Source organism: Pristiophorus japonicus, chromosome 12 (assembly GCF_044704955.1).
Source record: "Pristiophorus japonicus isolate sPriJap1 chromosome 12, sPriJap1.hap1, whole genome shotgun sequence".
Classification (NCBI taxonomy): domain Eukaryota; kingdom Metazoa; phylum Chordata; class Chondrichthyes; family Pristiophoridae; genus Pristiophorus; species Pristiophorus japonicus.
In genome coordinates, this window is record NC_091988.1 from 35649115 (window position 1) to 35672604 (window position 23490).

Sequence of the window (23490 nt, forward strand, 5' to 3'; positions counted from 1 at the left end):
GATAGTACTGAGATACTGCTCAATGGGCAGTCAGAACTATGAAAACCTGCAAGGCCCCTTGGCCTATGCATTTAAAGTACAATAAACAAAGCTTGTAGAACAGAGTAGAAGCCAAAAGATTAGAAGTGGGGTAAACACCTCAATATGGGGCCTCAGCAAACATGCACCTACGCATACTGTTATGTGTAGGTGCAGCCCAAAGTAGCCAAATAGTATAAAAATGGGATCTGTATCCTCTAAAAGTTAGAGCGTTCTTGGGACAGTTGGAAGTTTATTCACCTTAACGGTGACCCACAAATGTTACAAGTCTGATCAGCTTGAACAAGACTTCGTGGAGGAAGCAGGTTGTATTAATTGCTTACCGTTTAATGTAATATTCTAGAACAGTTGTTAGTCAATGTATATTAAAGCTTATTGTTTAAAACCACGCGGGCCTGAATCATGCAGAGGTTATCGTTGCTGAACTAACACCACCTAGAGTGATAGTGCAAGTCCCCTATTAAATGTATACATGTACAGCTCGTTGTTCTAATAGAGCTTTCATTATCACTGCGAATGCTAGGATAGCATCCATTCCTGGTGATCTCTTGCTTTCTCTCACTTTTTACTGACAGAAAGCAATAGAATTTTTTTTTTTACAAATCTCATAGTAATCAGAAGAAAGACAAAACAGTTAAGAGAAAATGCATGAATACCACTTGACTGGCCCATAAAAGGACATGCAGTCTAAAAATTTTAACTATATCTAGGTTTTATGGCAATGAGTGGATGCCTCAGGTATACAGCTCACAACTAAAAATAGAGCTTGGATTTGTCCAGTGCTGGCACTTCAGATACAGAGCCTTGCACGCAGAGCAAGCAGCATCAGCAGGCAGCCGCCGTGCAGGTTCTTTCAAGAGGGGACAGCAAGCAGCACAAGCTCAGCACACACACACACACACACACACAGACAGGAAGCAGCACAGGAGCAGGATCTGCAGACACACAGGAAACAAGACCAGCTGCACTGAAACGGCGTGTACCAGTGCGAAGTATTTTGGGTAGAGCCAGGGCCACAATCCCGGGAGGGGAACCTGCCGCCGCTGCTCGGTCGGGGCCGGTAAAATGACGCAAGTGGAACAGGATAATGGCAAAGAGAAAGAGAAAGAAAAAGAGAAGGAGCAGCGCGGGGTGAAGCGGCCGATCGTCCCCGCCGCCATCCCAGAGTCTGTACTCGAGGTGAGTCCGAAAGAAGAGCCGGCGCCAGCGCCAGCCAGAGGGCCAGAGACGGTAACTGGCTTCACCTCGGTACACCGTACACAGCGGCCTTCGACTGCTGGGCATCGGGGCCCGGCCCGACCTGGCCTGCCGGCGGGCTCCGAACCTACAGCTCCTCCCCTCAGTCCCACAGCGATGAGAGTTTGTCCCCTACATTGGGTAAAGCCGGACCCATTAACTGTCCATAAACGGTCCATGAGTGGTTTCTCAGTGCAGCAACACAGCTTACTGTCAGCTTCTAATTAGTGGGGAATAATTAAAATCAAACTATAAAAATATAGTATGGTGAAGAGGATGTAGAGGCGACTCGTGCTCAAGAGCAAAGGGGATGAGTTATGACGATTGAGAAATGAAATGAACACAAGGTGCTTTAAACTTTAAAAAAATTCTGTATGAAATTTGAACAATGCTGTTAAAGCTACATTTATTGCTGCCCCTATGATGCCCTGAGAAGGTGGCAGTCTGCCTTCTTCAATTGCAATGATGGTGCTAGGTAGGGAATTCCAGAATTTTGACTCCCATCACAATGAAGGAATTGTGGACGATATATGTCCCAAGTCAGGGTGTGTGTGACTTGGAGCTCCTATGACATTGCTGCTCTTGACCTTCTCGGTGGTGGAGGCTGAAGGCTGTGAGGTACCATTAAGGTAAGGTTGGTCGGTAGCAGCGGTGGTTGAGGGAATTGATACTGACCCGGAATTTGCGGTCCTGATGCGGTCATTTTGCCTTTGACACTGACAGCAACTTCAGGATTTGGTGTATGCGCAGCCTATTGCGGAAATCCTGAAATTGCAGTCTGTCATGCTCCAACACACGCTGCGCTGTGACCCACCCCCACCACACAGCTCGCAATCGGTGAAATCTCAAATCATGGAAAATGATGTAAATTTCAGCTCTTCCCCAGTAATTACATCATTAACTACCCCATGATTTTAATTTTGTGCAGTCAAATCTATCCATTTTAATAAAATTAACATTTTTAAGAAACTTAAAGTTAATCTTTATTTCAGGTTTTCCTTTTCCCCCATGTGAGAGCCGCAATTTTTGTTTTGCTCGCTCTAACAAAATGTAGAATTTTAAGAGCTTATCCACTTCCTGGTTCGCTGGCTCTGAGAATTCTGCTGGTTAGACAGTTTGTTGACGTCACAGCAGTTTTCACTATGGGGTTCCCACTGTACTACGTTGATTTGAATTATGCGTCGGGAAACCCTAATTTCTCGACACAGGTATTGTGAGATCTTAGTGTAATGCTTACTTTGGGGTCCACAAATTCCAGACCATTAAATCTAGTGATAGGGCGCCAATCAATCGGACTGATATATTCTGAATGGTGCTGAGCTTGTGTGTTGTGGCTGCATCCATCTAGGCAAGTAGAGAGTATTCCATTACACTCCTGACTTGAGCATTTTAGATGGTGGAAAGGCTTTGAGAGATCAGGAGCCATCATCACAGAGTACCCAACTTCTGCCCTATTCTTGTTAACATGGCGTTGATACGTCTGATCCAGTTAAGCTCTTAGTCAATGCTGAACCCATTCTCCTCTCCAAGGCACTGATGGTAAGGCATTTAGATGTGGTGGTGACATTGAAGGTCAGGAGGAGATGTTTGAGCTTTTTAGCAATGGTTATTACCTGGTATTTATATGCCAAACCTAGATGTTCAGATCCTTCTGTTGGTTGACATTGCCTGCTTCATTATAAGAGTAGCTGAATACTGGAATTGTCAACAATCCGCTCTACTCCTGAGCTTATGGTGAAGGGAACTTAGAAAAACATGCAGGGGAGAAGATGTAGAGGCAAGCAATACAACTAATCTCCAAGTGAATATAGGACGAATTATGACTGAGGAAAGCACTTGTGTACCACTTTCAACATAATATGTGACCCAAAGTGCTTTAAACTTGAGTTGTACAGTCTAGAAAGAAGGCAGTTCTCGAAAGTATACTTAATTAATCACTTTAGGTTTGCCTTAGCTAAGCAAGTAGGATCAGAAGTTTAAAATTAAATGAACAAAAAGTGAATTAAAATATTGTTAGAAAAAACTTTACCCAAGGATTAATAAATGTTTGGAATAATCTACCAGCAAGGGCTGGGATAGTAGAAGTTTGAACTTGTAATGCCATTTTCTTGTGTATGTTCTTAGGATGGATTATAAACTGAGGTTTTTAATATTTATTTTTGAAGCCAATCCAGAGTAACTTCATTGTGGTTATTCATCCTGGTTCGTCCACTCTAAGGATTGGTCGAGCTGCAGATACACTTCCTGTTGGTGTATCTCATGTCATCGCCCGAAGACATAAACAAAAAGGACAGACTCGATATGAGGACCCATGGCTCCAAAGGGATGGTCTCAATGTAAGCTTGTTTTTTTGTTTTGTCTTTTTATAGTGATTGAGTTCAGCCTTTTAGTCTGCGGACATTCAGGTTGTAGATAAGGTGAAGAATTCATGTTTAGGGTTAAATCCTATCAGACCAATTTTTGCCAGAGAAGACCACATTTATTTTCACGAGAGAAATGTGCTTTTAATCTGATGATTAACTTAATTGTTAATGTGAAGATACTCTAAAATTGAAAATCCATAAATAAATTAAATTGTCTTTTTTTTTAAGAAACCAGAAAGTAATGACCAAAGACAGAATGGTCTTAAAATGGTGGATCAGGCCATATGGTCCAAAAAAATGTCAAATGGTGCAAGGCGAATACCAGCTCCACCAGATCAGGTACAGTAATACAGCTTGCTGGTGTAAGATTACATTACAGGACTGATTTTGAACATGGGGAAAGATGGGCATATCTTCCAAAAAAAACTCTTGGTTAATATCTGTATTCCTTATTAAATTATTGCTTTGGTACAATAAAATATGATCGGCAATTCAGAAGATCATATATTATTGTTAAACTCTCATAAGATCATAAGAGCATAAGAAATAGGAGCAGGAGTAGGCCATACGGCCCCCACGAGCCTGCTCCGCCATTCAATACGATCATGGCTGATCCGATCATGGACTCAGGTCCACCTCCCTGCCCGCTCCCCATAACCCCTTATTCCATTATCGTTTAAGAAATTGTCTATTTGTGTCTTAAATTTATTCAATGTCCCAGCCCCCACAGCTCTCTGAGGCAGTGAGTTCCACAACCCTCAGAGAAGAAATTTCTCCTCATCTCAGTTTTAAATGTGCGGCCCTTATTCTAAGATGTTGCCCTCTAGTTCTAGTCTCCCTCAGTGGAAACATCCTCTCTGCATCCACCTTGTCAAGCCCTCTCATAATCTCATACGTTTCGATAAGATCACCTCTCATTCTTCTGAATTTCAATGAGTAGAGGCCCAACCTACTCAGCCTTTCCTCATAAGACAACCCCCTCATCTCCAGAATCAACCTAGTGAACCTTCTCTGAACTGCCTCCAAAGCAAGTATATCCTTTCGTAAATATGGAAACCAAAACTGCACGCAGTATTCGAGGTGTGGCCTCACCAATACCCTGTACAACTGTAGCAAAACATCCCTGCTTTTATACTCCATCCCCTTTGTGATAAAGGCTAAGATTCCATTGGCCTTCCTGTACCTGCAGACTAACCTTTTGTGTTTCTTGCACAAGTACCCCCAGGTCCTGCTGTACTGCAACACTTTGCAATCTCTCTCCATTTAAATAATAACCTGCTCTTTGATTTTTTTCTGCCAAAGTGCATGACCTCACACTTTCCAACATTATACTCCATCTGCCAAATATTTGCCCATTCACTTAGCCTGTCTATGTCCTTTTGCATATTTTTTTGTGTCCCCCTCACACATTGCTTTTCCTCCCATCTTTGCATCGTCAGCAAACGTGGCAACGTTACACTCGGTCCCTTCTTCCAAATCATTAATATAGATTGTAAATAGTTGGGGGTCCCAGCACTGAACCCTGCGGCACAACACTAGTTACTGATTGCCAACCCGAGAATGAACCATTTATCCCGACTCTCTGTTTTCTGTTTGTTAGCCAATCCTCTATCCATGCTAATATATTACCCCCAACCCCGTGAACTTTTATCTTGTGCAGTAACCTTTTATGTGGCACCTTGTCAAATGCTTGCTGGAAGTCCAAATACACCACATCCACTGGTTCCCCTTTATCCACCCTGTTCGTTACATCCTCAAAGAATTCCAGCAAATTTGTCAAACATGACTTCCCCTTCATAAATCCATGCTGACTCTGCCTGACCGAATTTTGCTTTTCCAAATGTCCTGCTACTGCTTCTTTAATAATGGACTCCAACATTTTTCCAACCACAGATGTTAGGCTAACAGTTTGACATTTTCCATAGAGTTTAGACTGTAAATTGTTAATGTAATGGAAACAGACATTGCTTGAAACCCTATATGGTTTAAAAAAAACTACAGCAGGTGGCAAAGCAAATGTTCCCCAGTACATGCGTTATGAATTTGAGAGCTTTCTGAGTAATGTATGGCACATTATAACATTTTATGTACTTTTTAGGTGAGGGCATATAACAAGCAGATGAGACCGGCAGTCTTGGACATCAATTCTGGGGTCAAATGGACAAACACCTCACATCAACCTGAGTTTCTTGTAGGAGAAGAGGTGAAACTTTTTTTTTTTACTTGATATATAAACCTTGTGTTGTGCTATGTGTGTGTATGTCCTATATAAATAGTCATTTTATCATTGATGATATGGATTCTTGTACACGTGAGTAAGCCCTGGTGCCTAACGTTCTATACTCTCAGATGTGGCTGGTTATCAATCCTTTACAAAGTCAAAATGGGAAGTAAACCACGTTGTTGCTATTTTTTAACGTCAAGCCCTTTTGTTCATACTGGCAACAGAAGAGCTGGACATCGACGCTGAGTCAAATAAAAACACTCGGACATTACGCCAGCAGTGAAACTTTATGCACCACTTCTGCCCATTGGCTCTTGAGCAGTATAACTACAAAATAATAGTTATTACACTTCAAAAAGTAATTATTAGCTGTGAAGTGCGTTGTGACATCCTAAAGACTTGAAAGGCCCTACATAAATTGTAGTTCTACAAGTTTCAGTCTTGGTTCAGTGGTACCACTCTCACCTCCTGAGTCAGAAGGTTTTGAGTTCAAATCCCACTCCAGAGATTTGAGCACATAATTTAGGCTCATTCTTCAGTGCAGTACTGAGGGAGCACTGCTATCTTTTGGGTGATAAACCAAGGCCCTGTCTGCCTTCACCAGTAGATGTAAAATATCCCATGGTGCTATTCGACGAAGAGCAGGGTAGTTCCCCCTGATGTCCTGGCCAATATTTATCCACCCACTAACAGCACTAAAACAGATTATCTGGTTTATTATAAAAACAGAAAATGCTGAAAATCTCAGCGGGTCAGGCAGCATCTGTGGAGAGAAAAACAGTTACATTTTGGGTCGAGGACCCTTCACCAGAACTGGCAAATGTTCGAAAAGAGCACATTCTTAAGAAGATGGGGAAGGGGGTCAAAGATGGGCAGAGGTTATGCTCTGAAATTATTGAACTCGATATTGAGTCCAGAAGGCTGTACAGTGCCGAAACGAAAGATGAGGTGCTGTTCCTCGAGCTTCATTGGAACAGTATAGGAGTCCGAGTATGGAGCTATCCGAGTGGAGTGGAGAATTAAAGTGACAGGCGACCGGTAACTCAGGATCGCCTGTCACCCTCCACAGCCACCAACCTCATAGTTCCTCAACCCCGCACAGCCCGCTTCTACCTTCTCCCCAAGTTCCACAAACAGGACTGCCTTGGTAGATGCATCGTTTCAGCCTGTTCTTGCCCCACAGAGCTTATTCCATCCTATCTCGACTCTTTTTTTTTTCTCCCCTTGTCCACTCTCTTCCCACCTACATCCACGACTCCTCTGACGCCCTCCGTCACTCTAACAGTTTCCAGTTTCCTGACCCCAACCGTCTCCTTTTCACCATGGATGTCCAATCCCTCTACACTTCCATCCCCCACCAGGATGGCCTGAAGGCGCTCCGCTTCTTCCTCGAGCAGAGGCCCAACCAGTCCCCATCCACCACCCTCCTCTGCCTGGCTGAACTTGTTCTCACATTGAACAACTTCTCCTTTAACTCCACTCACTTCCTCCAAATTAAAGGTGTTGCTATGGGAACCTTCATGGGTCCTAGCTATGCCTGCCTTTTTATGGGATATGTGGAACATTCTTTGTTCCAGTCCTACTCGGGTCCCCTCCCTCACCTCTTTTTCCAGTACATTGATGACAATATAGGTGCCGTTTCCTGCTCTCGCCCTGAACTAGAACATTTCCTACACCTTGCGTCCAATTTCCACCCTTTCCTCACCTTCACAGAGTCCATCTCCGACTCTTCCCTTCCCTTCCCTTCCCTTCCTCGACTTCTCTGTCTCCATTTCTGGGGATAGGCTTTCGACCAGTATCCGCTATAAGCCACTGACTCCCACAGCTACCTAGACTACACTTTCTCCCACCCCGCATCCTGTAAGGACTCCATTCCATTCTCCCTTCGCATCTGCTCTGACGACGCCATCTTTCACACTAGTGCCTCTGACACGTCTTCCTTTTTCCTCAACCGAGGATTCCTCTCCACCGTGGTTAACATGGCCCTCGACCGTGTTCATTCTATTTCCTGCACCTCTGCTCTCACCCCTTTCCCTCCCTCTCAGAACTATGACAGGGTTCCCCTTGTCTTCACCTTTCACCCCATCAGCCTCCACATTCAACAGATCATCCTCCGCCACCTCCAGCGTGACCCAACCACCAATCACATCTTCCCCACCCCTCCACCCTCTCAGCATTCCGAAGGAACCGCTCTCTCCACGACTCCCTGGTCCATTCCGCAGTCACCCCCAGCACCCCCTCCCCTTCCCATGGCACGTTCCCGTGCAAGCGCACGAGATGAAACACCTGCCCTTTTACCTTCTCCCACTATCCAGGGCCACAAATACTCATTCCAGGTGAAACAGTGATTTACTTGTACTTCTTGCAATTTAGTATACTGTATTCGCTGCACACGATGTGGTCTCCTCTACATTGGGGAGACCAAGCGTAGATTTTTGGGTGACCGCTTTGCTGAACACTCACGCTCAGTCCGCAAGTGTGACCCTGAGCTTCCGGTCACCTGTCACTTTAATTCTCCGCTCCATTCCCACTCTGATATCTCCGTCCTCAGACTTCTGCACTGTTCCAATGAAGCTTAACGCAAGCTCAAGGAACAGCACCTCATCTTTCGTTTAAGCAGTTCACAGCCTTCTGGACTCAACATCGAGTTCAACAATTTCAGAGCGTAACCTCTGCCCATCTTTGGCTCCCTTCTCTTTCCCCCCTCCCGCCCCCGAGGCATATTTTATTTTTCTCTTTGTCTCCAATGGCAGCTGGTAATCATTCAGCCATTGACACCCCCTCTAGACTAACCTTTTTCTAACTCCTGCCATTATCATTTCAATTCGGCCCATCATCCCTTTTGTCTCTAATCTCTCCTGCCTTCCACTCTATCACAGACCTTCTCTTTTGTTCTTTCATCCACTCCCCCTTTCAGTACTTCTTAACAATGTGTACTTTTCGAAAATTCGCCAGTTCTGACAAAGGGTCGTCGACCCGAAATGTTAACTCTTTTTCTTTCCACAGATGCTGCCTGACCCGCTGAGATTTCCAGCATTTTCTGTTTTTTTATTTCAGATTCCAGCATCTGGCTTATTACCTCATTGCTGATTGTGTGACCATGCTGTGTGCATTGTAAAGTGCTTTGGGGCATCCTAAGGTCATGAATGGCACGTTTATAAATGCAAGTTCTTGTTCGTCTAAGTTTTTTTTCATTTACTCTTCTTTCTCAGTTTATTGTACATAAATGTTCAAACGCAAGGCTAACTTGCTTTACATCCTTTGAGTCAACAGGACGACTCTGGGTTTATCCGTTGACAGCCTAGACCTTTTGTGCTTGCACTAGGGTATGATTTCTGAGCCATTCTCCTGTTTACATTTGTCTCTTCATAACTTTCTATGGCACCAAATATACAAATTTCATAATCCTGCTGGTTATCACAATTTTTTTTCTTTTGCAGTTGGAAATGTTGGTATCAACACTTTCAATTTATTTTAACCAACCAATCTTATACTTGCTCTAAGGTACTTTGTGCAACTTTACTAATAAGAAATGGTGAGATTTTTTCAATGTGGCAATTAAGTCAATTATTAAGCAATAACGATAGTGGTTTCTCATTCAGGACTACAGTCTATCCCAGCCACTGTAGCAGCTAAGGGTCCAAATTTGGCCAGTAGAGACTTCTGACGCACTCACCAGTGGTGCGCTGTTTTTCTACACTGATTAGGGCACCAAAAATCTTCAAGCCGAGTTTGGCCGCTCCCCAGCCTCTACTTGATGGTGGCGTAGCGTGGCCACTGGATTCGGGGGTGGAGCCAGGTCCCGGCGCTGAAATCAGTGCCGGGACCTCTGCACATGCGCACTAGAGTGTGCGCGCATGTGCAGTATCTCCTCACCCCCAGAATCTCTGCGTGTGCTCTGCAGGCTGTGTGGGAGGGGCCGAAGCATGCCGCCCCTATCCCTGGCCGAATGGGCTCCCTCATCGGTGGCCTGCTGAAGGTAGGGCTTCTATTTTTTGTTTGTTTATTTATTTATTTATTTATTGATTGATTGATTATGTGTCCCATTTTTCATTTTGCTTTCTGGGTTGCACGAGATCACTTGAGACCCCAGTTTAAGTTCACTAAAGAGATTCTGAGCTTTCTCTGAGTTTCAACTGCACATGCATGCAAGTTGAGTTGCAGTCAATAGGAGGCTGAGGGTATATCACCGGGAGCAGATCTACATAGTGAGAAGGAACCGATTCGCGACCTTTTTATTTGTTATTGATTGATTGCTTATTACTTTGGTCTTGGTGCTTTAGGTGTAGGGTTCCTTCTATTTTTTATTAATTAATTGCTTATTACTTTTTGTGCTTTATTTAGTGCTTTGTAAGTCTTGGTGCTAGGTGCAGGTCCTCTCAGCTTGTATTTTTTATTACTGTGCTTATTTTTGTACTTTGTTTAGTGCTTGGTGCTTTAAATGTACTTACTTGCGCTGATTTCTTAACTCTCTGCAAGGTTTTTCTGTACGGCCACAAGTGACCACATACGCTGGCCTAAGTTAGTTTGGAGTAACTATTAGCTGTCCAATCTGGCTCAAATGGCCAAAACAGGCGTAGGTGGCTTTTGGAAAGAAAAACAAAATTTAAAAAAAATTAATCTAACTCACTTACACTGGAGCAAATTAAATGTGCAGAATTGCGATTTTTAAGATACTCCAAAAAAATCAATTTGCTCCAAAAGAAAACGGAGCAACTCCTGGCCAAATTTTGGCCCTAAATCACTAGTCTTCTAATTCATATGTTGGCTCCTCCGTCTCCGTCTCCGTCTCCTCCTCCTCCTCCTCCTCCGTCTCCATCGTGCCGGTGTGAGTCTGTCTAGCTTGTTGGTTATATTGTCAATGATAGAGCAGTATTGGCCATTGTGGGCGTTAATCAGGTAAACGAGAAATTCGTTACCTGAGTTACGCCAGCAGTTTCGAGGTACCGCTGGGGAGCAGACTGCCAGTGTGCACCGTCCTGAGATCGCCCTGGCGCGATATTTGGGTCAGCGGTGACCCGTAGCTGAGTTTTTAAAATGGTTGGGCGGTAGGTGAGTAGCTCGCCAAGAAAAAGGTTAGACCCAACCCACAATCTCGGGGTAAATTTTTATTAATTTTTAAATTTATCGCCCATTTTGCTTAGGAACTGCCCTAAATTTCACTTTTTCGCCCAGAATGGGGGTGCAAGGCCCATGTTTTGCGCTCGGATTTTTACATTTTTTGGGGGGGAAGTTTTTGCCGACGATAATCTTCCCAGTCTTAGCGGTCTTTTGGGCAGCAATCGGGCGCTGGTGGGCTGATAGGAAATTCTAGCCCGAACAGTATTATAATCCCATTTTCTTCCAACAGGCATTGTATGTAAATCCATCAGACCGCTACAATATACATTGGCCAATTCGCAGAGGTCAGTTTAACCTTCATGCAGGACCTGGAGGCTCTCTCACTGCAGTCCTGGCTGATCTGGAGACTATATGGACATATGCTATTCAGAAGTTCCTAGAAATTCCCCGTAAAGATTTAAAGGTTAATAACAACTTTCTTGATGTAAACGGTAAAACTTTGAAGTGTATTAGGATTTATTCTATTGTGAAATATTTCAATTATTGACCACTCTGCCATCAATCATATATTATAGTGAGAATATTTTATTATAAACTGCATTTTAACTTTAAATTAAGAAATCAAATAGATTGTAAGCTATTCACTTTTACTGCATAATTCTCTTCTCTAATTAATTCAGTTATACAACTAATTCCTGATAAGAACATAAGAATTAGGAGCAGGAGTAGGCCATTCAGTCCTTCCAGCCTGCTGCACCATTCAATAAGATCATGGCTGATCTTCTACCTCAACACCTTCCTGCATTATCCCCATATCCCAAGATTCCCGTAGTATCCAGATCTATCGATCTCTGTCTTGAATATACTCAATGACTGAGCATCCACAGCTGTCTGGGTAGAGAATTCCAATGATTCACAAACCTTTTGAGTGAAGAAATTTCTCCACATCTCAGTCCTAAGTGGGCGTCCCCTTATTCTGAAACAAAGGGGCTGAAATTGGTGGACTTACCGTCCGCTGCCGCTGAGTTTTCTGGATGGTCTCCCCTCCGAACGAGTTTGGTGGAGGCCTCCCGCCGGCGGGGAGGGAAGACCGCTGGGGACCGTCTGCTGGCGTGCGCCAGCGTGCAACGCCCAGAAGAGTCCTCCTGTCCGCCGAGCTGCCAATTTGGTCCGGGCGGTCCTCCGCTCCAGCAGCGGAAGCAGGTCTAACCTCAACGGTAAGTATGAAGACCTGCAAAAAAAAAAAAGGTTAGTCCACTTTTCTTTATTTTTTTTTGCAGGGATTCAGTAGGACGGGGTCCCCTGAAGGATTTCTAGTGTGTTTTTTTTTTTCTGAAAATTTTTAATTTCATCAGTTAACCCCCTCTCTGGGCCCGACTCAATCCTCGGCGGTTCTTTGCCGAGGATTGCATTTGCCACCGAGAATGGGAGCTGCCGCCCAGATTCAGCGTGTAAGTCCCATTTTTGTCACCGGGCGGTCTTTCCAAGCTTTTTCTATGAAACTTCCGCCCAAAGTACTGTCAGGATCTCAGCGGTCCTTTGGGCGGAACTTAGCTTCCACCAATTTCGAGCCCTAGGACCCCTAGCTCAAGAGTCCCTAGCTAGCGGAAAATCCTCCCAGCATTTAACCTGTCAAGCACTTTAAGAATTTTATATGTTTCAATGCGATCGTCTCTCATCTTCTAAACTCTAGAGAGTAGTAGTAGTATTAGGCAGCCCCTCGTATCGAGGATGACTTGCTTCCACACCAAAAAGGGATGAGTTCACAGGTGTCTCAATGAGGGACCTGACATTTTCGGTCCCGAACTACATACTGAAGGGTGGAAGATGCCTGTGCGTGGATTCTTTTAAAGTGGGGTGGCTGTTGCACACCAGCCACCACACGGGCTTGACAGAGCTAGGTCTTGATCCAGTGGCGAGGGTTAACCAAGATGACTGGAGACCAAGCTCTGCTAGAGAATATAGGCCTAGTCTACTCAATCTCTCTTCATAGGACAATCCCCTCATCCCAAAAATAAACCTACATAAGCCTTTACCAAAAATTGTCATATTCATGAGAAGTTCAATGAAACAACAGTAAGAATTTTACATCAGTACAACACTCCTATTTATTGTGACCTCTTTTGTTAATACTGTACCATTTCCACTTTCAACCATCACAGCATGTTCAGGGAAATAATGCACTGTGACGGTGGGACAGACAGTAATAACATTTTCAGGAGTAAAATGAATACTGTACCACAGAAATTTAATTCAGATGAAAGATTAAAAACTTGAACTCTACTTTCCTTTCCTTCTCCCTCTTTTTTTAAACCACATTTTTTACTTTTTCCCTTTAACCTATATATTTTCTGTACCTTTTTCCTCCTGGCTTCCATCACCCATTTTGGAGGTGTCAGCAACTTCCAATAACTTGGGCTTTTACTTGCTGAAAATTAGCCTCGAGGCTGGTTTCTCAGCAAATCAAGATTCCTCAGTAAATAATCATGGCCATATGAGTAAGTGTGTACCCAACACACTGAAGGTTAATTTACTGGAGTTTGTGTTACAATAACATTGAGAAATGCTGTAGCATCTTATGCAGAAGATAATGGTAAGCTTAGTAAAATATGTAATCTGGCCCCCAAAAAATTGCTTAAACGAAGATCTTCTATTTAACATGAATGTCAGAATAAAGTACTATCCGCAGCTATGTAAAACATATTTCCAAGTTATAGAAGATTTTATTGTTCCATTCTTTTAGACACCTGCAACTCGAGAGTCACTTCGCAGCGAGCAACTCTGAAGTTGCTCCAGTGAAACAGGTTCTGGAGGTGTACAGGAATACCTCTACAGTAACTGGAAATTGGTGCTTCAGACTGATTCAAGCTAGGACATGTTAGTATTGTCTGAGTACGTAAGAAGATAATGCATAGAATTTGAAAAATGGTTTGGTCTATCAAGACTACTTTATCCAGAGACCGTGTTCAATCTGCCCCATCATGAATTCTGTTCTGTTTAATCTCTTAACGGAAAGCCTGCAGAAATTTCTCTCTGACCCAAAGACAGTCCAGTAAAAATACAAACATCCATCAAGATTTACACCTCCACTATTCGAGAATAGTCAAGTTGCTATTAACATATGGTTTTGTGGTCACAGAAGCCATCATGTTCCAAAGAATATTTGATCAACTGTAATTATATGCCCAGTGGTAGTAATGTCCCCTCCTGGAGATCATGCCTTCAAATCCCACTTCAGGGACATGAGCACCTAATCTAGGCTGACACTTTAATCCAATACTGAAGAAGTGCTGCATTATTGGAAGAACTGTCTCAGTTAAACTGAGGCCCTGCTTGTCTAGGTGGACGTAAAAGATGCCCGGGCACTCTGTGTCCTAACTAATGTTTATTCAATCAAAAGCTCCAAAAAAGATTATTTTGTCATTTATCTCATTACTGTTTGTGGTACCTTGCTATGTGCAAATTGGCTGCTGTGTTTACCTACAAAACTACAGTGACTGCACTTCAAAATCAATTCCATAAGCTGTGAAGTGCTTCGAGACATCCTGAAGACATGAAAGGCACGACATGAGTGAAAGTTCTATCTTTACAATCATTAATCCCATTCATAACAAAATATGTATTTGGCCTTTTTTTTGAAAAAGCGAAAGAATGCAGCATTAACATCTTTGGCTGGGAATCTATTCCACATATCTACTACTCGGAGAGGAAGAGAATTTTCATCTCCACTCGTGTGAGGTGTGCTTTTTGTGTCCTTTGGTTCTGTGCTCACAACCCAAGCTGCACAACCTACATATATATACATTATCTGTGCCTCTCCAAATCATCTTCAATGAAACATTCAGCATGGTGAGTCTCCTCTCATAACTTAGAATGCCAAATCCCCAAATTCCCCATTACACTTATCTGAACCGTCTCCAATGCACAATCTCTTTTGATATATCTAAAATTACATATAATATTCCAATTATGGATTTGCCAGGGATCTGTACAAAAGTGGAGTAACTTGTTTCAACTCATAAACATCATTATCTAGATGGTACTAAACTTGTCCTAGCTTGGGATTGATAGTGAATGTAGTCTGAATTGCGTGTTTCCAGGTTAATCGGTGAACCCACTCCTGCATCAGTGCAGCAGCTTCAATGCATGATAATATGCAAGAAGTGACCCAAAATGATGGGCCTTCATTGTAGGTAATATAATAAATCAAATCAACATGTCGGAGAAATTTGCCACCATACTTGTTTTTATAAACCTTGTAGGCTCCCAAATTTATTACATCAGCTGTTGTTGATCATTTGTATTTTTTATGTGTAAATTCCATGTATGCATGTAAACTATGTCTCTATTACTTTTCCTTCACGCTGACTGAAGAATCAGTGGCACAATTAATCCAGCACGAATGAAGCTTTTGCAAACACAGTATCAATATTTACAATAGAAAGCCATCTTGTGAGGGAGCAGCAGAGAAAACAACCTTCACTCCTTCATTGCAGCACTTCTTCAGTACTGCATTGAAGTATCAGTCTAGATTATGTGCTTGAGTTTATGGAAAGAATTTGGGGTTTTTTTTATGTATTTTGCTATAGATAGATAGATAAAACCTGACATAGGATGAAAAAGAATGTTGTGACCCATTCAACATATTTAATATATAATAGATACATTAAGACACTTTTTCTTTTTGTATTGAACTTAAAAAATATATTTTTATAATTATGGGATTTATTTGATTCTTTTGTTTTGATTACACAAGTATTACAGATGTATTCTGCTAATCCCAGATATCTACAACAGGCAACATGTTAAAGAGCTGATAAACCTACTTTTGAACAATATAGGATTCTCGGGTAAGTGTACATAGTATATTTATTTTTCCAGTTGATCTAGCCAGACACATTTAATTTTAATGCGGCCCTGTATCAAAATATTCAACAAAAGACTACTCTAAATTGTTTCTGTAAGAAAAAGAAAGAGTAAAGTTTTGGATGTGACCCTTCCTCAGAATCTGAAACTTTAATCTTGCTTTCCCTTTCACATGCGGATGAATCTGTTGTGCGTTTCCAGTTTTTATTTCACATTCGTGATTTTTAATTTTAAGTCTAAAATTATTTTCCTATTTGAAAGGATTAACTGAAATTAATAACTGCTCATATTAAATAAGGTAATTAATGTTCAGTTAAACGTGAATCAGCTGAATTCTTTTTAAAACTATATTGCACAATCATGCATATTTTCTCATTTTTTAAAACCTTTTCTTCTTCTTTGCCTTTTTATGATGTTTTCCAGGTGTTGTTGTCCATCAGGAATCAATCTGTGCTACATTTGGAAGTGGTTTAAGCAGTGCTTGTGTTGTAGATGTAGGGGAACAGAAGACTAGTGTGTGCTGTGTAGAGGATGGAGTTTCACATCGAAATACCAGGTCAGGTACATGTTCCAGTTTTAATCGTGGATTAAAGACTTCTTTTCATTCATACCTAATTGGGTTTAGATCCATGTAACCAGTGGAATAACCTAACCTGCTGTGTGTTATACCTGAAGAAAAAGTAGCTCATAAGTGTTTGGGCATAGATATCTTTAAGCAGGCACTAACTATACAACGGAACTATCAGTAACCCAGATCTGTCAGGGTCACAGTCTAAGGATAAGGGGTAAGCCATTTAGGACCGAGATGAGGAGAAACTTCTTCACCCAGAGAGTGGTGAACCTGTGGAATTCTCTACCACAGAAAGTAGTTGAGGCCAATTCACTAAATATATTCAAAAGGGAGTTAGATGAAGTCCTTACTACTCGGTGGATCAAGGGGTATGGCGAGAAAGCAGGAAGGGGGTACTGAAGTTTCATGTTCAGCCATGAACTCATTGAATGGCGGTGCAGGCTAGAAGGGCTGAATGGCCTGCTCCTGCACCTATTTTCTATGTTTCTATTAGGAGTACAACTCAACTCCATATTGGTCTGAAGTGGAATCTATTTAATGAATGCCATTTTCAAAGCTAAATACTGCTTCATATAGTTAAGTGGTTTTGCAATCTTTCTTGATATTTTTGATCATGAACTGTACTGCTGATGTTAACAGCACTGCCACAGCTTGTAGCTTTAAGTCACAATGGTGACAGTTGATAACTTGTAAACGGTCTGGTGCTGCTGTAATGTCAAAAGAAAATCTTGTTTAAACATCGGCACAGGTGGCACAGCAGCAAAACTGCTGTGGTGTTGGATTGTTGACTGGGAGACGTATTCATATTCCAATGGTGTCTGAACTTTTCATTTCGACTTGGCTTAGAAGGCAACATTTAGCAGTCTTGTCTGGCACATTTGAGAATAAATATTTGTGTCAATCTTAGCTCTTTGGGCAAGGCGTTTCTATGAACTGGATTGTTCTGACCTTGCAACAAATGCTGATGGTACAGATCTGGGATAGGGAAAGAAAGTGAATAAGATCAGGGCTCAAGTGCATATTAACATCTCTGCTTTGTGCATGTGCATGTGCACTAATGTAGATAGAGGCTGTCCTTCAACTTGTTTTCATTTTTTAAACTTATTTTATTTTACTGAACTAGTGCCTTATACAGTGAAACTTAAACAATTTACATTATATAGTGCCTTTAACAGAAAAATGCCACAAATTGCTTTACAGAGGCAAAATCAGATGAAAATAAGCGCCTAGCCAAAATAGGAGGCATCAGAGATATGCCGAAAAGTCGAGTCAAAGGGGTGGGTTTTAAGGAGGGTCTTAAAGGAAGACCGTGAGATGGAAAGGTTTAGGGAGGGAATTCCAGAGCGCAGGGCTGAGATGGTTGAAATCACAGATGTGAATGATGGGGATGTGATTAGGATGTAAATCTTAATGAACATGTGCCAGTCCATGTGAGTTTTTAATAATCAGTTTGTTTAGATTTTTACAGTTTTTAATGCTTATACCACAAATAAACATGTATAACTGAAGGTAATGTGCATGTTGACTAAACAGATGTATCTGTGACCTACAGGCTACGTTTAGCATATGGAGGATCTGATGTGACCAGATGTTTCTTCTGGCTTATGCAGCGGTCCGGTTTCCCATATAGAGATTGTCAAGTATTCAATCGAATGGACTGCCTTCTTCTTCAGCAGCTTAAAGAGACATTCTGCCATCTAGACCAGGTCAAATATGACTCCAGTAAAAGTCTAAATAAAGAAATGCCAGGAAAGCAAGTGGAAAAATATAATTCTAGATCTTGTAATCTTGAGTAAAATAGTAGTCCGTCAATGTTTTAAAATAATATATTTTGGCGAAAGGCTCACAAAGTTGATTTTTATAATTTTCTCCTTTATAAATTGAAACATAATTTTGAAAATAAGATTTATATGTATTTTGTTTTTTGAAGTTAACCCATCTTTTAATTTTCCAATTGAAATTCCACAGATTGTGAAAAGTGCAACCAGTCCTTTATCGCATTAAATTCCAGGGAGAGCTCAAACTCTCAAAATGATACATAATGATATCGGAGTGGTAGATGCTAAATCCTGTGTGAGCCAAGAGTTGACTCAATTTCATTGTTAATGTGCTGCCCTCCCAGACACCTTTCACAGGGAAATGGCAGAGACATTGAACAAATATTTTGTATCTGTCTTCACGGTAGAAGACAGTAAAAACATCCCAATAGTGGATAATCAAGGGACTCTCGGGAGGGAGGAACATAATGCAATCACTATCACTAATGAAGTGGTCCTCGGTAAAATAATGGGACTAAAGGCAGACAAGTCCCCTGGACCTGATGGCTTACATTCTAAAGTCTTAAAAGAAGTGGCTACAGAGATCGTGGATGCATTGGTTGTAATCTACCAAAATCCCCTGGATTCTGGAGAGGTCCCAGTAGATTGGAAAACCACAAATGTAATGCCCCTACTTAAAAAAGGAGGCAGACAAAAAGCAGAAAACTATAGACCAGTTAGCCTAACATCTGTTGTTGGGAAAATGCTGGACTTCATTATTAAGGAAGCAGTAGCGGGACATTTGGAAAAGCATAATTCAATCAAGCAGAGTCAGCATGGTTTTATGAAAGGGAAATCATGTTTGACAAATTTGCTGGAGTTCTTTGAGGGTGTAATGAGCAGGGTAAGGGGGAACCAGTGGATGTGGTGTATTTGGATTTCCAGAAGGCATTCGATAAGGTGCCACATAAAAGGTTACTACACAAGATAAAAGTTCATGGGGTTGAGGATAATATCAGCATGGATAGAGGATTAGCTAACTAACAGAAAACAGAGAGTCGGGATAAATGAGTCATTTTCCAGTTGGCATACATTAACCAGTGGGGTGCCGCAGGGATCGGTGCTGGGTCCTCAACTATTTACAATCTAGATTAATGACTTGGATGAAGGGACCGAGTGTAATGTAGCCAAGTTTGCTGATGATACAAAGATGAGTGGGAAAGCAAATTGTGAGGACACAAAAAATCTCCGTATTTAAGGAAGGATATACTTGCATTGAAGGCTGTTCGGAGAAGGTTCACCAGGTGGATTCCGGAGATGAGGGGGTTGACTTATGAAGATAAGTTGAGTAGGTTGGGCCTATACTCATTGGAGTTCAGAAGAATGAGAGGTGATCTTATCGAAACATAAAATAATGAGGGGGCTCAATAAGGTGGATGCAGAGAGGATAGTTCCACTCATAGGGGAAACTAAAACTAGGGGACATAGTCTCAGAATAAGGGGCCACCCATTTAAAACTGAGATGAGGAATTTCTTCTCTGAGTGTTGTAAATCTATGGAATTCTCTGCCCCAGAGTACTGTGGAAGCTGGGTCATTAAATATATATAAGGCGGAGACAGATTTTTGAGTATTGTGAATAAAGGGTTATGGGGAGCGAGCAGGGAAGTGGAGCTGAGTCCATGATCAGATCTGCCATGATCTTATTAAATGGCGAAGCAGGCTCAAGGGGCCAGGTATTCTACTCCTGCTCCTATTTCTTATGTTCTTACAATTAAAAAATCAGCAATGAAATCAGAGAGTGAAAATTGGCTTGCACCCAAGCACGCTGAATCACCTGGGTGCAGTGAATATCGAAAGATTAGGTGTGCAAACTTGGAGCACACGCCTGTATAGGAACTCGATAATTTTCTTTCACTAATTTAAATGGCAAAAAATCAGATGGGTACCTATAAAGGTGTGCGCACTGACTCACCCAATTTTCTAATACTTCATCCAGGTCATCCAGTGTATTTGGACATAGACCCAGGACAATCTCCCCTTGGGTCCAATATTCTGATTTCCTAAAATGAGCCCAGGGCTGCAGGAAAAGTCTGCACTCATCTCAGTACATGGGCCTGCCAATGGAATAAAGTTTAAATTGTGTTTTTTTTTATATCCTGCATTTTTAAAATATCCTACATTTTGTCAGGGACATCTGTCGAGCATGACTTGAGTCTTCCATAGAATAACCCTTAAAATACAGGGCTAGAAATTCCTCAACCAGTCGTTATTTAACAAATAACGTCATTTTTGTGAAGAAATAAGAATAAAAATGTTGCCATTTATTAACGGGGTAAATTTGGCCACAAAGTACGCCTGTCGTTTAACAAACGGCGTTGCATGAGGATTTGTGGTGGAAACATCTGTAGTGGGGAAAATACTTGAAACTATCATTAAGGAAGAAATAGCGGGACATCTAGATAGGAATAGTGCAATCAAGCAGACGCAACATGGATTCTTGAAGGGGAAATCATGTTTAACTAATTTACTGGAATTCTTTGAGGATATAACGAGCATGGTGGATAGAGGTGTACCGATGGATGTGGTGTAGTTAGATTTCCAAAAGGCATTCGATAAGGTGCCACACAAAAGGTTACTGCAGAAGATAAAGGTACGCGGAGTCAGAGGAAATGTATTAGCATGGATAGAGAATTGGCTGGCTAACAGAAAGCAGAGAGTCGGGATAAATGGGTCCTTTTCGGGTTGGAAATCGGTGGTTAATGGTGTGCCACAGGGATCGGTGCTGGGACCACAACTGTTTACAATATACATAGATGACCTGGAAGAGGGGATGGAGTGTAGTGTAACAAAATTTGCAGATGACACAAAGATTTGTGGGAAAGCGGGTTGTGTAGAGGACACAGAGAGGCTGCAAAGAGATTTGGATAGGTTAAGCGAATGGGCTAAGGTTTGGCAGATGGAATACAATGTCGGAAAATGTGAGGTCATCCACCTTGGGGAAAAAAACACAGTAAAAGGGAATATTATTTGAATGGGGAGAAATTACAACATGCTGCGGTGCAGAGGGACCTGGGGGTCCTTGTGCATGAATCCCAAAAAGTTAGTTTGCAGGTGCAGCAGGTAATCAGGAAGGCAAATGGAATGTTGGCCTTCATTGCGAGAGGGGTGGAGTACAAAAGCAGGGAGGTCCTACTGCAACTGTACAGGGTATTGGTGAGGCCGCACCTGGAGTACTGCGTGCAGTTTTGGTCACCTTACTTAAGGAAGGATATACTAGTTTTGGAGGGGGTACAGAGACGATTCACTAGGCTGATTCCGGAGATGAGGGGTTTACCTTATGATGATAGATTGAGTAGACTGGGTCTTTACTCGTTGGAGTTCAGAAGGATGAGGGGCGATCTAATAGAAACATTTAAAATAATGAAAGGGATAGACAAGATAGAGGCAGAGAGGTTGTTTCCACTGGTCGGGGAGACTAGAACTAGGGGGCACAGCCTCAAAATACGGGGGAGCCAATTTAAAACCGAGTTGAGAAGGAATTTCTTCTCCCAGAGGGTTGTGAATCTGTGGAATTCTCTGCCCAAGGAAGCAGTTGAGGCTAGCTCATTGAATGTATTCAAATCACAGATAGATAGATTTTTAACCAATAAGGGAATTAAGGGTTACGGGGAGCGGGCGGGTAAGTGGAGCTGAGTCCACGGCCAGATCAGCCATGATCTTATTGAATAGCGGAGCGGGCTCGAGGGGCTAGATGGCCTATTCCTGTTCCTAATTCTTATGTTCTTAAACCGTGATTTAGCCCGAGGCCTATCAACGCCAAAAATACAGGCCCTGGGAGGGGAGAAAACATACAAAAAAAAATTGCTGAAAACAAAAAATCACAAAACATTTACAAGTCCCTTAACTAATAATCCCTGCAAAAGAATTTAAAACTTTAAAACTTTTTACTTATCTTTTTTATATGTCTTCCTACTTACCGATGTTTCTGAGGCTGCAACGCCTGCTTTTCTAACATGTTTTTTCACCTGAGAACGGGTTCGCCGAACGGCTAAATTTAGGCATTGCGATTTTTTTTTTTCCGCCGTGCACCTTGGCGATCCGTTTTTCGCCGATATTTCGAAACCAGCATTCTTAACTTTTGGGGAATTTTGTGAAGTTTGTTTTAAGACAAAAAAGCACTTTTATCGCAAAAACAATCTCGTTAAAATGTGCCTTTGGCTGGCGAAAATCTAGCCCGAAATGAATAATTTTCATCTTTACAGGTAGTCCCATACTTTATACTAAGAACGTTTTAAGTAATTGGGACATAACTCTTTCAGGGATTACTTCAATAAACTAGATTAAAATGGGAGTTTCGCAGACCCTCCCATGGTTTTAAGGAAGATTGTTTTATGATAAGCTTTAAGTATTATGATTCTGTCATTAGACTTTCTGAATGATGATGTTAAGCTGAAAATGTTATAAAGGTATGGAATAAAACCTTACTATTGTTTCACTTCACTAAACAGGATATCTCTGGAATTCAGGATCAAGAGTTCAAGATCCGTCATCCGGATTCTCCAGCCTTATTATACCAGTTGCGACAGGGAGATGAGAAACTACAGGTGACTGAAACGTGTATTTTAAAGATAATTTGTAATGACTGAAGAATTCTAGTCTTTTTTTTCTAAAAAGAATTTCAAGTTCAATCTGAGCCAAATATTGTGTTTTGGCGAAATAGCAATATTGAATTTTACACCCTAGGTGGATGCCATGGTTTTCTTTCCTTAGTGTGTTCTGGGTACAGGAACATTAGATTTTTCTGCACCAAAATTCAGCCCAAGGGCTGGACTTTCGGGTCGTTTGCGACCCGGTTTTTGCTGGGTTTTGACCGTCCGCGGTGGAAAACGAGGCATTGAGGACATTTCCATCTAGGCGCGACCCTCTGGTCGGGTTTTGCGGCGGTGCTTAGAATTACCGCCGGGAGAGCTGAGCCGGGTGTGCAACGGCGCTCCTTGTGACACCGGCAGAAGTTTCAATTCGCACCCGACCCGTACGCCCCGAAACGTGCCCCGCGATGACCACCAGGGAAAACACAGCAGTCCAGCCCCTCCGGCGGCGGTGAGATGGATAAACTGCGAAAAAGGCAAGTTCCAGTTTTTATTCTATTTTTTTGTGTTTGTGTTGTGTTATAAGGGTGTTGGCAATGTTTTTTGAATGTTTTTGTGAATTTTCTTTTTCCCTCCCAAGGCCTCGGCGCGCTCCCGGCCCCACACGTGAGTTGGAGAGGGTCCCGTTTTTGCACCGCGAAAGTCGTACAACGCCTCCCTTTGCGCTGCGGGGCCAAATGACAAAAATTACTCCACACAACGCAAACATTAATCGGGCAGTAA

The 23490-nt window shown here is 42.1% G+C and overlaps 1 protein-coding gene across 3 annotated transcripts in view; it reads left to right on the forward strand.

Annotated features, from left to right (window-relative positions):
• Positions 1 to 925: 925 nt before the first annotated feature.
• The window catches only part of actr8 (actin related protein 8), a 51238-nt gene continuing 28673 nt past the window's right edge, over positions 926 to 23490 (forward strand). For all 3 annotated transcript variants that reach the window (XM_070895301.1, XM_070895300.1, XM_070895302.1), the window contains exons 1-9: positions 926 to 1218; positions 3441 to 3611; positions 3867 to 3977; positions 5737 to 5841; positions 11213 to 11386; positions 15680 to 15773; positions 16213 to 16345; positions 17913 to 18066; positions 22627 to 22722. In XM_070895301.1, the coding sequence (XP_070751402.1) occupies positions 1105 to 1218; positions 3441 to 3611; positions 3867 to 3977; positions 5737 to 5841; positions 11213 to 11386; positions 15680 to 15773; positions 16213 to 16345; positions 17913 to 18066; positions 22627 to 22722 (1152 nt within the window). In that variant the 5' untranslated portion in view covers positions 926 to 1104. The remainder of the gene's footprint in view (positions 1219 to 3440; positions 3612 to 3866; positions 3978 to 5736; positions 5842 to 11212; positions 11387 to 15679; positions 15774 to 16212; positions 16346 to 17912; positions 18067 to 22626; positions 22723 to 23490) is intronic.